Here is a 17,365-nt window from a genome sequence, read left to right on the forward strand (position 1 = left end):
AGATAGGTTGCTACAAGAGCGAAGCGCAATAGCTAAAGGTTTTATAGCCAAATGGAAAAGCATAGGGCTCAAAGGGCACCCTTGACGGGTACCGCGATGTAGATTGAAGGGCTTTGACAATTGTGAGTTCGTACGAATCATCGCAGTAGGCTGGGAGTAAAACAGTCTGATCCATAAAGTAAAGGCGGGTCCGAAACCAAATTTATCCAGCACAGCGAATAAGTAGGGCCATTCGACCCGGTCGAATGCCTGCTCAGCATCAGTGGAAACCACACATTCTGGCCTGTCTTCACGGGCGGAAAAGAGAACATTAAAGAGCCGTCTAATATTAAAGTATGAGTGTCTACCTTAGACAAATCCAGTTTGATCTTTGGATATGATAGTAGGAAGAATGTTGTCCAGTCTGTGAGCTAGGACTTTTGCTAGGACCTTAGCGTCAGTGTTTAGAAGGGAGATCGGTCTGTAGAAAGCACAGTTGGCTGGGTCTTTGTCTTTCTTTGCAATAAGGGTGATACATGCCTCAGAAAAGGACTGCGGAAGATGGCCCAATTTGCAGGACTGGGAAAAGACAGAGCATAAAAGCGGTGAAAGTGATAGAGAAAATTTTTTAAAGAATTCTGTCGGGAATCCATCTGGGCCTGGGCACTTGTTTGACTGCATTGAGATTATGGCTATAGCTATCTCTGACTGGGATATGGGCTCTTCTAGTTTTTTCCTAAGGTCAAGTGAAAGCAAGGGGATGTCAAGGTTGTCAAAAAAGTTTTGAACTGCACAGGAATTTGCACAGAGATCTGAAGTATACAATCAAATGTTAAACTCTCTAAAAGCTACATTAATTTCAAGGGGGTCAGTAGTTAGCTGGCCATCTTCCAAGTGTACTTTTGAAATTGCCTGTTTTGCCTTCAAACCTTTAAGCTGATTGGCTAGAAGCTTGTCTGATTTGTCACCATGTGTATAGAATGTAGTTTTGTTTCGTAAGAGCAGCTGTTTGACACAGTAGGAGGTAAGCAGATTGAATTTGGTTTTTAATTCTACCCGCTTCTTATACAAATCTGGAGATTTGTTCTGAGCATACAGCCTGTCTATTTCTCCAATCCGGTGAACCAGCTCATCTCGTTTCCTGTTAGAGCCATGTTTCATTCGAGCACTGTAAGCAATGATTTTTCCTCGTAAGTAAGCTTTAAGCGTATCCCACAGCGTGAGAGAGGAGATGTCCGGATCGGTATTAGTTTCAATAAAAAAGGCTATTTCTGTCTCCATAAACTTAACAAATTCAGCATCGGATAATAAAGTTGAATTAAAGCGCCACTGCCGGCACTCCGGAAGATGGCCGGGGAGGGACATGGATAACACGACAGGCGCATGATCAGAGATAACAATGGGCTGATAGTCACAGGAGGGAACAAAAGAAAGAAATCTGTCATCTACAAAGAAATAGTCAATTCTGGAATATGTGTGATGGACGTGCGAGAAGAAAGAGCACTCCCTGTCATACGGGTGCAAGAAACGCCAGACATCGCTAACACCAAAATCAGAAAGAAAGTCATTAATAAGGCAGGTCCAAAGTTGGGTCCAGCCAACAGTTGAGGTCACCCCCCAGAATAAGGTGGTATGTGCTTAAATCTGGTAGTAATGAGAACAATCGTTTAAAAAAAATCTACATAGTCCACGTTAGGGGCGTATACGTTAACCAAAACATATCGTCCATATTGGTCTGAGGTCACGTTATGTGGTTCGAATGGGACATCTCGGCTAATAAATATTGAGACCCCTCGGGCCTTGGCCTGAAAGGATGAGTGGAAACACTGCCCTGGCCAACGTAACAGACGACTGGAATCCGAGCCATGAACATGGGTTTCTTGTAAAAAAGCTATCTTATTTTTAAGGTGTTTCAGGTGCGAGAAAACTTTTCTTCTTTTGACAGGATGATTTAATCCTTTCACATTCCAGCTCACAATCTTAAGATGATTTACCATACTGCATGCTTAGATAAGTAGATGAAAAGTTGGTCGCGGTGACCTAGTGGGTGAAGCACATGAGCAAAGTGACCAGCACTTTCTCCCAAGATGGTAGAGATTAAAACATTATAGGCAGTGACAACTTCCCCCAACCCACCCTCCCAAAACAAGACAGCTGCTAGAAAAATTAGCAGCAAGCTCTGTAAACTCAACATTCTTCAACAACCCGTCTTCCAAGTTACAACAAAACTATCCAAGTCATTGAAGCCTCAGAGAGGGGGACACGTGAGTGTGTCCTGAAGAGAAGGTAAAAAGTAGGTAAGCAGACAAGAAAAAGGGAAAAAGACAAAAATACTACTAATAATAGAGTAGTAATAATAGTGAACAAAAATAGCAATAAAAATAAAAATCTCGGGAAGTGAACCCAAATATAGGTAACATCATAACTTAAGACAGAGTTGCAGATTGCAGTTAAACTTAATAGACCATATATATGTATATATAAAGGGACAATGTCAGAGAGAAAAGAGAAATAGATAGTGTTGATGACAGAATTAAAGCGTGTTCCAATCATAGAAAAGATTTCTGAGCAGGCCAGACTAAAATGGACAGAACATACAGTGGGCAACACATTGGCTACAATAAATAAATAAAAAATAAATAAATAAAAATAAAATAAAATAATAATGAAATAATAATAAAAAAATAAAAATAAAAAAAACACTTTACAGACAGCTGGTGAGAAGCTTCCCCATGTATAGGCTAACGCGTTTATGCCATTAAACAAAGGATATCACCACATGTAGCGTTGGTGTTCAGGGAGGTCAAGTCAGTCCTGCAGGGGTATCATGGACCCAGATTGGGTCGACCAACCCATCTTTCAGGTAGGGGTGAGAGATGGAGGATGTTCATCTGTGTACTTCTGCGCTTCCTCCACGGTGTTGATCCACTTCTTCGTGCCGCTGGGAAGTGTTACGTGGATTCGAGCCGGATACAGCAGAGCTGGCTTCAACCCTCGCTTGTAAAGCTCCGCCATCACGTCTCTGTACTGCACTTGTTGGTTCATTATCTCAGCGCTGTAGTCTTCCACGATGCAAATCTGTTGTCCATAGTAGTCAAATTTCCCTTTGCGTCGTGCTTCTCTGATGAGCAGCTCCTTCGTCCGAAACCGATGGAGGCGGAGGATGACTGGCGTTGTCCCAGACCCGGCTTAGGGACTAGTGAGCGGTGGGCTCTGTCAACCTCAGGCTTGGATGGCAAAATATCCTCACCAATTACCTCGTGGAGCAACTGTGAAAAAAAACTCAGTCGGACGGCCGCTTTCAGTGGCCTCAGCCAACCCAAGAATGCGTATGTTTTGGCGTCTGCTTTGGCTCTCCAAATCGGTAACTTTAGCCTTTAGCTTAGCGTTCTCGTCCCGGAGCAAAGAGCAGGAATTCTCAAGGTCCAGGACCCGCTGGCTTAGGTCGTCTGAGGCAAGTTCAGGGGAGGAAATGCGTTGGTCGTGGTCTTCCACAGACAGTCAGGTTTGGTCCAGTTTGGAGTCTAGCACGCTGAATGACGCCTTAAATTCAGCTGCCAGCGCTTCGTGCTGTTTGTCGAGTAAGGCGGAAATGGTGTCCAGTGTTAGGATAGCGCTAGCATCTCCTTACTCGGCAGTTTTGTGGCCCTTAGGCATTTTAGAAATGTTAGAGTTCACTTCTCCGGATTAAGTAGAGTAACAAGTTATCCCAGGCAGACGGCGAACGTAAAATTCAAAGCTCTGAGTGCTTGATGATAAGAAAACGTTTAAGTTCACCGGAGCACGCTCGCCACACGTCTAATCCATTCCGTTGCCAACCGGAAGTCCAGTGGTTAATGTTTAAATCATTTCTCCAGTTACACAATGTGACCTGACAGTGGTCAGTGGGTCATTCCTGTCAAAACATTTTCCTTTAAGTTTCAAGTTGAAGGTAAGAAATGGAGGAAAGAAAGCTGCCACAGCTTGACCACAGATAAACTGGAGTTTCTAAAATAGTTTCTAAAGATACTGTATTATAAAGGATCAACCAGCAACCCCCCACAGTTACGCTGGTGGGTACAAACGTCCCTGTCCCTGGTAGGCGATGATCTTTGTCCTGTCAGTGCTACATGCTATACCACCTGCTGCCTGAACAAATGCAGCTGAATGAGGAGAGAAATTTAAACACAGTGACGTGTGGAAGGAAAAGCAGAGATGTGATGGTTGGATGGTGGAAGTTATCAGGCTGCTTACAGGAAGAGAAAAAAAGTAGACCGAAGAGGAAACCTCCAACCAAACCCTTGCAGTTTTCAGCAACTTATTTTAACTCATACATCCTAGTTTTTTTTTTTTTTTTCAAATTTTTTTTATTAGGAAACAACATGAAGAAAATATATGCTTCACTCATAAAATACAAAACAAGTTTTCACAAATTGTTTTTCGTTTTGGCAATATCAATCCAAAGAGATTACATCTTCATGTACTCATCCAACATCCATCACCCTGTATTCTTTTTTTTATTTTTTTTTTTGTAGAAAATAAAAAGAACTGAAAAGAAAAACAGAAATACATTAAAGCAGAATGTACCAACAGTACAGAGTAGCTAGGGAACAGTGGGTGTCACTTCATTGTCATTATGGGTTTTAGATCTAGTGTCCATAAAATTCAACCACAATTTCCAGCTTTCCTCAAATTTGTCCTGTTTCAATCTCAATGCAATTGTAAGCTCTTCCATTTGAAAAATATCCTGAATCACATTTATCCAGTCCTCCAGTGTAGGTACCCTGTCATTCATCCATTTCCGAGTGATTGCTTTTTTCCTGGCAATTAGCATAATATTAAACATTTATATTTTACAAAACCCTTTCACACATTCCGGCTGTTTACCCATGAACCTAGTTTCAAAATTCAAAGGAATATTAGCCCCAACAACACAATTGAGACTTTGCTTCATTTTGCCCAAATAGGAAGACAATTTAGGACAGCTCCAGAAGACATGATAGTGATTTTCGACCCTGCTTCGACCCACAAGACCTCCAGCACGATTTATCTGCATTCGAACCCCTCTGGGCCGGTGTTTTGAAAAAGTGCACAACATTCTTCCATGCAAATTCCCTCCATGTCAGTGAAGATGTACATTTCCAACAATTACTTTGAATATTTGACCAATCGTCAACGTGAATCTTAAGGTTACCCTCCTTCTCCCATTTGCCCTTGATATAAAGTGTGTCTTCACCATCCATGTTTTGTAATTCGTAGTATAATTTTGATACTAATTTATTGTTCGAATTTGACTGGTATGACTTGAGAAAGATATTTATGATAACAGAGAATGGCCTGACTGGGTCGTCTTTCTTTGTTTTATTTAAATACTGTCGGATTTGTAAGAAACGAAAAAAGTCTTTGTTATCAATACCGTAAATCCGTCTTATTTCTTGAAAACTCCTCAGACTGCCTCTATGATAGAAATCATTATATTTTACCAAGCCCTTTTCTGTCCATATCTTAAAAATATTGTCAGATCTATTTGGAGCAAAATCTTGGTCACATGCTATCCATCTAATCAACATACAGGACTCTTTATTTCCTTTAACTAGTTTTGACCAGGTCTTCAATGCCTTTTCCGAGAACAGATTAAGTCCTTTGCAGTTTTTTATTAGGTCTATATTGCCAATTGCCGCTTGAACTGGGATACTGTTCATCATATATTCAATTTCTTTCCATTTTGCTGTAATAGGATGGATTACATATTTCCACTAGTGGAGTTATTTGTGCTGCCCTGTAGTAGTTCCTCATGTTAGGGAGTGAGAGGCCCCCTTTATTTTTAGTTAACTGTAAAGTCTTAAATCTAACCCATGGCCGTTTGCCTTACCAAATAAATCTAGATAACAATTTATCAATTTCTTGAAACATAGTATTGGCAGGTTCTGCTGGTATTGTCTGAAATAAATATAGTAATTTTGGTAACACTATCATTTTTATAGCTTCTATTCTTTGCATAAGTCCCAAGTAGGGCACTAGGCTCCATCTGGCTAAGTCAGTCTTTATTCTGGCCATTAAACGGTCATAATTAGCAGAGACTATATTATTCATGTCTTTAGGAATAATCACTCCCAAGTATACTAGTGACTCCATTTCCCAATTTATTTTAAAGTTTTCTTTGATAATATTATTGGGTGAGTATTTAAATGTTAGCACCTGCGATTTATGTGAGTTCAATTTATAACCTGAGAATTTGCCATATTCTATTAAAGTTTTATATAATTCTGGAAAGGATTCCTGGGGTTTAGCTAAATAAATTAAAATGTCATCCGCAAATAAGGCTAACTTTTGTTCCTTATGATTAACCTCAATGCCATGTATTTCAGTATTTTGCCTAATCCATTGTGCCAGAGGTTCAATAAACATGGCAAATAATAGTGGTGATATAGAACATCCTTTCCTACAACCTTGTTCTATTTTTATTATTCCCGATAGTCCCCCATTAATTCTAATTTTACCAGTGGGATTGTTATATAGTTCTTGAATTATCTTCAGAAATTTATTTGAAAAATTAAAGTGGGATAGAACTTTATATAAAAAGGACCAGTCTACGGTGTCAAATGCCTTTTGTGCAACTAGACCTAATATTACTGCTTGTTTGCCATTCCTGTTAATATGGTTGATAACGTGTAGTGTTCGCCTAATGTTGTCCCTAGTCCGCCTCTCCTTAAGGAATCCTGTCTGGTCTAAATTTATTATGTCCGGGAGAATATGTTCCAATCTTCTGGCTAATATAGAGGTAAAAATCTTGTAGTCCTGATTTAGTAAACTAATTGGACGATAATTTGAGCAGTCTAGTTTGTTTTTCCCCTCCTTTGGTATTACAGTAATTATTGTTTCCTTCCAGAAGGGCGGGGTCTGACCCCCATTCAGAACCCAGTTAAACGATCTTAAAAGAATAGGGGAAAGTTCTTTTAAGTAGGTTTTATACCATTCAGCGGTAAATCCATCGGCTCCTGGTGATTTGTTAAGTTTTAATCTTTTCACTGCTTTTTCTAGTTTCTCGGCTGATATATTTTTTGTCAGGGTTTCATTTCGTTCATTCGATATTATCGGTAACGATAATTGATTTAATAGTACATTAGCTTGTTCAGCTCCTTCTTGTTCTTTCAACGCATATAACTTTTGGTAATATTTCTCAAAACTTTTCATTATTTCTTTATCTTCATAAGTAACTTTTTTGGTTGTTGGTTCTCTAATTTGTATATAATTCTTTCTGCCCGTTGTTTTGCCAGTCTGTAAGCTAAAAGTTTTGTTGACCTGGGTCCTGTTTCATAGTAACGCTGTTTTAAGAATAATGGTTTTTTCTGTATACAAGTCTGGAGTTCCTGATTTATTTCATCTCTAGTTTGTTTTATTCTCTGTAGAGTTTCTGAATCTGCATTGTTTTTATGTTTTTTCCAGTTCAGCCAGCCTATGTTCCAAATTATTCAATTTATCCTGTCTAGATTTTTTTAAAAGAGACGATTTTGCAATTATTTTGCCTCTCAAGACGGCTTTACAAGCGTCCCATAGTATTATAGGAGAGACTTCACCATTGTCATTGTCCTGCATGTATGTTTGAATAGCTTCTTTCAGTTCTTCTTTGACTTTACCCTTAAGTATGCTTGAGTTTAGTCTCCAGAGGAACTTTTATTTTATTAACATCTATTTTTATATGAAGTGGACAATGGTCTGAGAGGTCCATCACTCCAATATGACATTTCTTCACTCGTCCTACATCTTTATTATACATAAAAAAAATAATCAATTCTTGAATAAGAACGATGGGCTGCAGAGTAAAACGTGTAGTCCCTTTGACGGGGGTTTAGCTCTTGCCAAACATCACTTATTCCCATTTCCCTCAACATTTTTCTTATCTTTTTTCCAATATTATTATTAAATGTGAGTTGTATTGAAGTATCTTCTGGCGGATTCAGTCGTACATTAAAATCACCACCACAAATTACTATACCTTGCGCTTTAGTTATCATCATATCAAACATATGTTTATAGAAATACCACTTTGAACCTGAAGGTGCGTACACATTGATAAATGTAACTTCAAGTCCCTCAAGTCTGCCAGTCACCATGTTGTATCTGCCATCTTTATCCTTGAATTCTGAAAGTTTCTGAAAGACCAACTTATTAGATATTAATGTTGCCACACCCCTTATACGTCCTGATGTATGTGATGCACTAAATACCTGATTAAAGCCCTGTTTTTTCAATTTACTATGTTCTATCTCTGAGAGATGAGTTTCCTGAAGGAAAACTACCTCTGCCTTTTCTTTTTTCATTTTTCCTAGTATTTTAGCCCTCTTTATTGGGTTAAGAATTCCTTTTACATTATATGTTGTGATTTTTATTGGTGCTGAAGACATCATGAGTTACAGAGTACATTTCACCTAAAGCAAACATAGTAAGTGACCCCCTTTGGCTACTCGAACAAGAAAAAGCATTTAACAATCTGAGCAATTTAACTTTGTACATCAAATTAAGACTAGTCCACGTAAAAGGGACTTCCTTATCAGCGGTCTTTCCAGCGACCGTAGTGATGTTATAGTTAGTGAGTGACGTTGAGGGGAAGCCACCACAACTCAATGGTTGTGGAGGGCCCTCCAGTGGCGATACCTGGTTGTAGCGGTCCATTTCCCGCGTACTTTTTGTGGTCCCCGACTTGTTATCACGTAAAGAAAAAACGGAACATTTTCGTCCCATCTGCTTCTTCCTCCTACCTTTATCTTGTCAAAGTCATTGTCCTGTTGTCATTTGTCGCCTAGCGAATTATTCCCTTCTGTAGGTGTCCAGTTTCCGCTTATATCCCTCCCATGTTTCGTCGTTTGAACGTCCCTTGTCCGTCTCTCCCGGTTTGAGCCATATAGCACTTTAGTTAGCTCCAATGCCGCCTCTTCAATCCGCTGGGTCCTGTCTTCAAGTTCCATAATACGGGTTTCTGCTTCATTCAATCGTCCATTTATGTTTTTTATTTCGTCCTTCAAGCCATCATGAAAGCCATCCCCGTTTTCACGGCGTGGATCTCACAACTCCTGGAGAATGGTTTGTAGGTTAGCCCTCTCACTAGCTGTCTCGCTAGCCGCTACTGATCTCCGAGTCTGAGAGGCTAGCCGCGCATTCCTCATCCTTTTTTTCAGCTGGCAATATCAGTTCTCGAGATGGCAAAACGTTTTTTGATTTCACTTTAGGCATTTTTCTGACTCTTTAGTGCGTTGTATATCACGGAGTTACATAGAGAAAGGAGTTTTTTTTTTTGTCGGGGAGCCACGAGGTTAGACTTGCGCCATCTTGATTGCTCACCCGGAAGTCATTCATCCTAGTTTTTAATTCTTTTTATTTTCTGTTTATATATTGGTCTATTATGTTTTATCTATTTATTTTAAGGCAATATCTGTTTTTTATTTTATGGTGCACAGTGGCTCCGAGTGACCACCTTCAATTTTATTGTACCTTACGGTGTAATGACAATAAAGGCCATCTTATCTTATCTTATCACCCTGAAACATCCCACTTCAGCATCCCTCACCAGGCCCCCAGCAAGCTCTGACTCAGTTGTCCCAGCCCCAGCGCCCACCTCCCCTCCCTCCAGGATGAAACCAAACTCCTCATCTGTCTCCAGCCTGATAACAGCCCAGCATCTGATGGATCTGTGCTGGTCGAGGCTGCAGCTATGTAGGTACTCATGGCTCTCCAGGATAAGCCGGGACCCGACTTGCAAGTATCCCTGTTTTTATAGGCAACAAAAAGACTGATAAATGTTCAGTAAAGCCAGATTCACCCAATACATTCTATACATTTATCACATCTTGTGTTCATTCCTCATCAGCCTCAGTTTGCGCAGAACAACACCTGGACAGATAATGTTTTTAGCACACTGAAGGTAGCTTTGCTAAATCTCAGATCTTTGGCTGGAAAACATTTTTAACAATCATTTTATTAAAAAGCACAAAGTTAACTTCTTGTTTTACCAGAAACCTGGTTAGACAGAGAAAATGATGGTTGTTCTTGTAGAAGCGACCCCTCCAGACTTCAGCTCTGTGGGTGGAGCTAGATCACATCAGAAAGGTGGAGGTGGGGCTGTTTGATCTTATAAAATAATTTTGCCTCATCGGAATTTGTGTCTCTCCAGATGACCACCCCTCTCGTGTGGTGGTCCTTGACATATACAGACGACCTAAATACTGAGTAGCGTTTCTGATGACATTGTGAACTGCTGTCAGTAATCTGTCGACTCTGAAGGTGTAGTTATTGTTGGTGATTCCAACATTCATGCTGAGAACCTGGAGGACGGAGGGACCAGAGAACTGTGCTCCTGATAACTTTGGTCTAACTCAGCATGTGGACCAGAGGACCCTGTCTGGATCTGGTCGTCTCTAAAGGTCTGAATATTTCCCAGGTTGCTGTGGTGGATGTTGTTCTGTCTGATCATTCCTGGGTTTTCTTTGAGATGCTGTTATTGTCAACAAAAAGCTCAAACAGAGGTTATCAAGAAACACTGGTGGATCATTTCAGTGGTAAAATTACAGCATTATTGATGTCTTTGCTCCCACCGAGGTGGAAGTGATCGCTGCCAAAAAGAGAGCTTCATGGAAAAATGGCACGCTGGTAAGAGCTGGAAAACCAGAATGAGGAAAAGCTGAATGCAGGTGGTGGAAAACAAAGCTGCAGGTTCACTATGAGATCTATAAAGAGAGACGGAGGATTTCTAACCTGGAGCTGAGAAATTCAGACCATCTTTTTGTCTGACATCTTTGCTAAGAACAGCGATAAAGCTTGAGCCTTGTTCGTTACTGTTAACAAGCTAACTGATCCTCCTGGGTCAGTAACCCAGAACTTCTCTCCAACCGGGCCTGGAATGAGTTTGCTTCTTTCTTGACTGACTACATCCAGCAAACCACCACTTGCTGTCTTGATGCCCTGCCTACCAAGGTTTTCTAAGAATGTTTCAGGATGCATGGCCTTAGATGGTGTTTTGTTGTTGGACTTCTGTGCTCGTCATGGACTGTCCATAATGAACACCTTGTTCAGACATAAGAGTGTCCACATGTGCACTTGGCACCAGGACACTCTAGGCCACAGTTCGATGATCAACTTTGTAGTCATATTGTCGGACTTGCGGCTGCATGTCTTGGACACTCGGGTGAAGAGAGGAGCGGAGCTGTCAACTGATCACCACCTGGTGGTGAGTTGGCTCAGATGGTGGGGGAGGATGCCGGTCAGGCCTGGCAGACCCAAGCATGTTGTGAGGGTCTACTGGGAACGTCTGGCAGAATCCCGTTAGAAAGAGTTTCACCTACCATCTCCGGCAGAGTTTCAACCATGTCCCGGGTGAGGCAGGGGACATTGAGTCCGAGTGGACTGTGTTCCATGCCTCTGCCGCCAGCCTACTGCAGCTGTGGCTGTAAGGTTGTCAGTGCCTGTCATGGTAGAAATCCCCGAATTCGTTGGTAGACAACGGCAGTAAGGGATGCCGTCAAGCTGAAGAAGGAGTCCTATCGGGCCTTTTTGGCCTGTGGGACTCCAGAGGCAGCTGGTGGGTATCGGCAGGCTAAGAGGAACGCAGCTTCAGTGGTCACTGAGGAAAGAACTTTGGGGATGGGATGAGTTTGAAGAGGCCATGGAGTTGAATATCCCATAAATTAATATTGTACAATCTCATAAATTTATGCTTTAACAACCAGCATTCCTTCCTGGCTGTTGCTATGGCAACAGTGTTGTTTCTGGCCTGGTGGATATGTTTAATTCTACAAAAAATAATTGTCTGCTCCTCCATGGTGAAGTAGCAGCTCTGCAGGGTTTCTCCATGTCTGTGATTGGTCAGAAACTGCAGACTCTGCCACTTTTACAAGAGCATGCTTTGATCAAGATGAAAAACCATGTATTGAATTATCAAGATGATAACCAGCTTCCTTGCACCACTTATCCAGAATGCAAGCATACACATCATCATTCTGCTATGTTTGTTTATATGTTTGCTGCAAACCATGGAAGCATGGCACAGCCAAAACACTCCATACTGGAGGTCACTACTAGCACTTTGACTTTTTCACTTTTTCAAAGTTCATCTATCAGTGATTGTATTTCTGGGGCATCAAACCTCCCAAAGTGCTTCCAATCTGTTGCCAACTATTAAGCCGCGAGTGTTTATCAATGTGCAAAAGGAAGGAAGAGACGGTCTTCAAAACTATCCGCCATTGTGTTTACATCAGACCTATCATCGACACATTACCTTGCATCAACAACAGTGGCCTACTGCCAAACCAACGCTAGCAACGTGTGGCAGCCATGATACGTACCCAGACACGTCGCTAACAGCATTTATATCCCAGCCCTCAGTCAATCCACGTAACATAGAGATATCCAGGTATGTCAGTCATGCTTCGTCGTACAGGCCTCAGACCTGAAACTGGTTGAGAAAATTATGAGTCTCCAAATGGGTCATGAGCTACTTGTCGACCAGCTTCTCTAGTGTCTTAGAGACCGGGCAGGATAGACATGGATCTGCAGCAGTTCAAGTCTGAGCTATCGCTGTAATGAGTTATCACAGAGGACCCGGAAATTCAGCCACACACACACACACACACACACACACACACACAATGATGGAGATTGAAACAAGGGATGGTTTATTGAAGCCGAGGGAAAGCAGGGAATAATCCAGGTGAAGTCCGACTGAGACTGGTGGCAGGTTCCTGAGCTGAAACATCTACAGACATAAACAGTGGGGATCCACAATCCAAAGGCGTAGTAATCAGACAGGTAAGGGTCATTACTTATCAGGGTCGGGCAGGGCTCAGAGGTCTTTCTAAAACAGGGTCGATGTCCAGACAGGCATCGGGGGAACCCGAGGGACAAAACAGGGTCGTTCACAGGAATCTAGAGGCAAGAGAAAATGCTGATATCAAGAAGGAGAACAATGCTGACCATCTGGCAGGGAAGCAGAGACAAGAGAGAGTTTAAGTAGGAGAGCGGGCAGGTGGGAATGATGTGTAATCAAGGAGGCCCAGGTGGAGCAGATGAGGTTGATGAGGAAACGGAGGATCCTGCAGCAGCAACCATGACAGGATCCCCCTTTGAAGAATAGGATGACAACAGCAGACATCTAGTCCTGTGGAAGGACACCAGTTTGAAGAGAGAGGTTGAAAATCCAGGAAATAGGCAGTGCAATGATATAAGCTGCCACCTTTTAAAAGAATGGGTCCAGAGCATCTAGCCCAGCAGATTTGTGTGTGTCCAGGGTAAGCAGTTCCCCAAGTACCTCAGACTCCCGTATTGTCAAGATTTATTTATTTACATAAAGACACATCTTGAGTCGTCTAAATGTTCAGGTTAATCTTATAACTACAGGCATTGATATACAGAGTGCTTGTATTTTTACCTTTTACCTTCAGGTTATCAAGCAGCTGATGAGGAAGGAGTTGACGCTGGAGTTTTCCAGAGACAGGAAGTCCATGTCCGTCTTCTGTTCATCCACTAAGCTCAGCAGTTCCACGTCTGGGGCCAAGATGTTTGTCAAGGTCAGCTTCCCACGACGGGACACTTTCTGGCTTTTTTGGACAGTCGTGTCCTCATCTTGTCTCGTGTTGTTTCTCAGGGAGCTCCGGAGAGTGTATTGGAGCGTTGTAATTACGTCCGTGTTAGTGGCTCTGCCTGTGTGCTGCTAAGCCCAGCTGTTCGAGAGCAGCTTCTGTCCACGGTTCGGGAGTGGGGGTCAGGACGCGACACACTGCGTTGCCTTGCCATGGCAACCAGGGACACGCCCCCAGACATCCACATCCTCAACCTGGAGAACTCAACAGCGTTTGCTGACTATGAGGTGATGATGATGATGATAACTACAGACATGGATGTTTTGTTTTCAGTCATGATATCGACTCCTCTAAGAGGGGATTTAAATAAACTGTGTGAAGTCTGAACCTCATCCTGTCCACCCTCTCTCTGTCTCTGGTACCCTCCAGTCCGACCTGACCTTTGTAGGCTGCGTTGGGATGTTGGATCCCCCAAGGAAAGAGGTGTTGGGTGCAGTACGAATGTGCCGGCAGGCTGGCATCCGAGTCATTATGATCACAGGTAAGCCTGCGTTGGGACTAAACACAACCAACCCTACATCTGCAGAATCAGTGGCTTTCAGCTGCTTGATCGGGTCACTACTAAATGCTTTGAAATCAGGTAGAAAAGCTAATATCTGGAAGTCAAAGAGAAACTCCACAGCCATCTGCACTCCACAGCCACCACCTGGTCTTGACATCCACCCGGACATCGCCTTTCAGCCCCGTTGGAGATACATTCTCCATGGATTACACAGTAAGCTCCATTAAAATGACTCTTACTACATAAAATCAACTTGGTCCACTACTCGCCGTCATCCCCATACTGCTGGCCGGGGTGTTAACCACAGTGTCCTGGCCAGCCTGCCGAGGTCGGATAACTTTGCGGCCAAGAACAATTCCACCACCTTAACATCCGCTCTCTCAGCAGCAACTGGCATCTGATCCAAGAAGTTCTTGTGGACGGAAAGCAAGATTTCTTGTGCCTGACTGAAACTTGGCAGCAGCTCCACCGGGTTTGTTTACACCTGCCTGCCTCGGCGTGGGCCGGGCGGAGGTCTCGCCATGTGCCTCGGCGTGGGCCGGGCGGAGGTCTCGCCATGTTACACTGCGGCGTTGGAAAGTCGTGCCTGCTGCTCCCGTGTCCTCCTTCCAGAACTCGGCCTCACTGCTGCCTGGACCCTTTCCTACGATTGTTCTACCATCTACCGTCCTCCAAAACATAACAAGGACCTTTTAAATAACTTCTCCAACCTCCTGAAACTTTTCTCATCTCTGATGTCAAACACAATTATTCTCGGTGACTTTATTATTCATATGCACATTAACATGATGCTCTCTCCAGAGACTTCTCACCCTGTCTAGAAAGTTTTGGTCTGTAGCAACACATTAATTTCCAGCTCTGGTATCACTCCCACTGACTGTAAACCTCATACGCTGCCTTACACTGACCATAGACTCATTACTTTCAATGTCAACCTCCTTCTGTCCAGAATCTTTCTCCCCCGACCGTCTCATTCCGTAGAGTTAAGGACATCAACATTGAGATTTTTTCTTCTGAAGTCATCAATTTTCCCAGTCCACATACCAGCTGCTCACCTGAAGACCTGGTTTCCCACTATAACAACAATCTCCATACTCTTCTGAATACTCATGCTCCACTGAAAACCAGATCCGTCTCTTCCACCCGCTCTGCACCCTGGTTCACTCCTGCCCTCCGTCGGCTCAAATCCCAAGGACGACAACTGGAACGACTCTATAACAAAACCTGACCCACCACACACAAAGAAATGAACAATAATCATGTAATGCTATACAAGGACAGTCTCTCCTTAACTAAATCTGCTTACTACTCTGGTGTCATTCAGTCCAACCAACACAACTCCAGAACTCTCTTCTCTCCTCACCAATATTACAAAGCCGCCTGACTCTCTTCCCACCACATGCAATCCACTGACTTCTGTAACTCACTCATGTCTTTGTCTCCAAAATCTCTGACATTCATCAACATCTGGCCTCGTGGGGAGCTGCAGTCTCTGGAGTGGACTTCACCGCCTCCTATTCATCCCCCATAACCACATTCTCCAGTTTTATTCTCCCTCCATCCAAGCCATTTTATCCTCAAATCCAAACCCTCTACCTGTCACCTCGATCCAATCCCTACAGTTCTTGTTAAAACCTGCCTCTCCTCACTTTTTCCCCTCATCACCAACATCATTCACTCCTCCCTAATCTCTGGAACCGTCACTCTTGCACTTAAAACCACTACAGTCACACCTATCTTGAAAACCTGGCTTGGACCACACGAATTTCAATAACCTTTGTCCGATTTCCAATTTACCCTTCATTTCCAAAATCCTCGAAAAGTCTGTTGCTTCTCAACTTCATAACCATCTTATCATCAACAATATTTATGAGCAGTTTCAATCCAGTTTCCGTCCCCTTCACAGTACTGAAACAGCACTCCTCAAAATCTCCAACGACCTTCTCATAGCTTCAGATTCTGATTTACTATCCATTCTCATCCTTTTATGTTTTTATGGAATTAAAGCACACAACTCAAATTTATAGCACAGCAATAAAAAAGGTTAAATTTTAGCTGAATCTGCATCTCCCATGAGCCTTTGCGATCCAGATATGTTGAGTTTTGAAAATAGCCCAACCACTCTTGACAGATACATAACATGTTGAGTTTTCTTGGCTAATCATTATTATTACACTGCACATGTAGAAAACTGTTAGAAACAACTTGTTTTATTAATGAGACGCTGTTCATACAAAACATAAATGATAATTAGCCACTACTAAAAAGTTTATGTTCAAACTAAATCTGGGCTAAGAGTGTGGAGTCACTGTGTGAAGTAAAACAAGCGCACCCTGAAGAAGGTGAGGATTATTTTCTCCATTTATCTCGTTTTCTATTGGCTGGAGGAGGTTTGACAGACAGCTCTTTCTGCAACCCAAGAGAGAGGAACAAACAAAGGAACAAAGAGCAGAAGTTTTGAGAGCAGAGAAAGTGTCTGAGTGTGAGGGAAAGAGATCAAGTCTGAGACCAAGTCTGTGTTAGATCAGGGAAACGATGAAAACCTGCAGGACACCGGCCCTCTAGGACCGGACTTTGACACCCCTGGTTTAGGTGGTCTACAGGTCAGGTGGTCAAGGGAAATCATCAGCAGCAGCTCTGTGTTGTTCTTGTTCATCCAGGTGACAACAAAGGGACGGCGCTGTCCATCTGCAGGAGGGTTGGCATCATCACAGAGCAGGAGGAGGAGCAGGAGGGCGCCGGAGTCATCGGCGGGCTGACGGGGCGAGAGTTCGATGAGCTGCCGCCTCACCTGCAGCGTCAGGCCTGCCAGACAGCGCGCTGCTTCGCTCGAGTGGAACCAGCCCACAAAAGCCGCATTGTGGAATATCTGCAGAGCCTGAACGACATCACTGCCATGGTGAGGGCGCTTTTTCATTATTAACACAACAAAAATGATAGTTTCTGTTTGTCTTAGTTGCACACATGGACTGTCAGGTGTCTTCTGAAGCTGATTACTTAACTTTAATACCAAAATCCCAGGATCTTCAGTTTCTCCAGCAGTCCCCCCTCATTCTACCACACTTAATCACCTCACTTACTGACCTATTGTTTTTAAAATCAGGTGCTCAGGCAAGTTTTCGGACCTAACCTTTTTAACTCCAGTGTTTTTCTCATGGGGGTCCACCACACTGGGGGCTCTGCCTGCTCGGTCTGCAGGGTTGCTGTTGCAGCGATTCCCCTGTCTGGATGTCTTGGGGTCCTGCACTGCAGCCCTATGGCTGTGGTGGGGACCCTG

At 42.9% G+C, this 17,365-nt stretch overlaps 1 protein-coding gene across 3 annotated transcripts in view; it reads left to right on the forward strand.

Moving 5' to 3' along the window:
* The window catches only part of si:dkey-28b4.8 (sarcoplasmic/endoplasmic reticulum calcium ATPase 2), a 58,685-nt gene that overhangs the window by 29,545 nt on the left and 11,775 nt on the right, over positions 1 to 17,365 (forward strand). For all 3 annotated transcript variants that reach the window (XM_041982947.1, XM_041982945.1, XM_041982944.1), the window contains exons 14-17: positions 13,389 to 13,514; positions 13,592 to 13,813; positions 13,956 to 14,067; positions 16,749 to 16,987. In XM_041982947.1, the coding sequence (XP_041838881.1) occupies positions 13,389 to 13,514; positions 13,592 to 13,813; positions 13,956 to 14,067; positions 16,749 to 16,987 (699 nt within the window). The remainder of the gene's footprint in view (positions 1 to 13,388; positions 13,515 to 13,591; positions 13,814 to 13,955; positions 14,068 to 16,748; positions 16,988 to 17,365) is intronic.

The sequence above is a fragment of the Melanotaenia boesemani genome, chromosome 4 (genome assembly GCF_017639745.1).
Source record: "Melanotaenia boesemani isolate fMelBoe1 chromosome 4, fMelBoe1.pri, whole genome shotgun sequence".
Classification (NCBI taxonomy): domain Eukaryota; kingdom Metazoa; phylum Chordata; class Actinopteri; order Atheriniformes; family Melanotaeniidae; genus Melanotaenia; species Melanotaenia boesemani.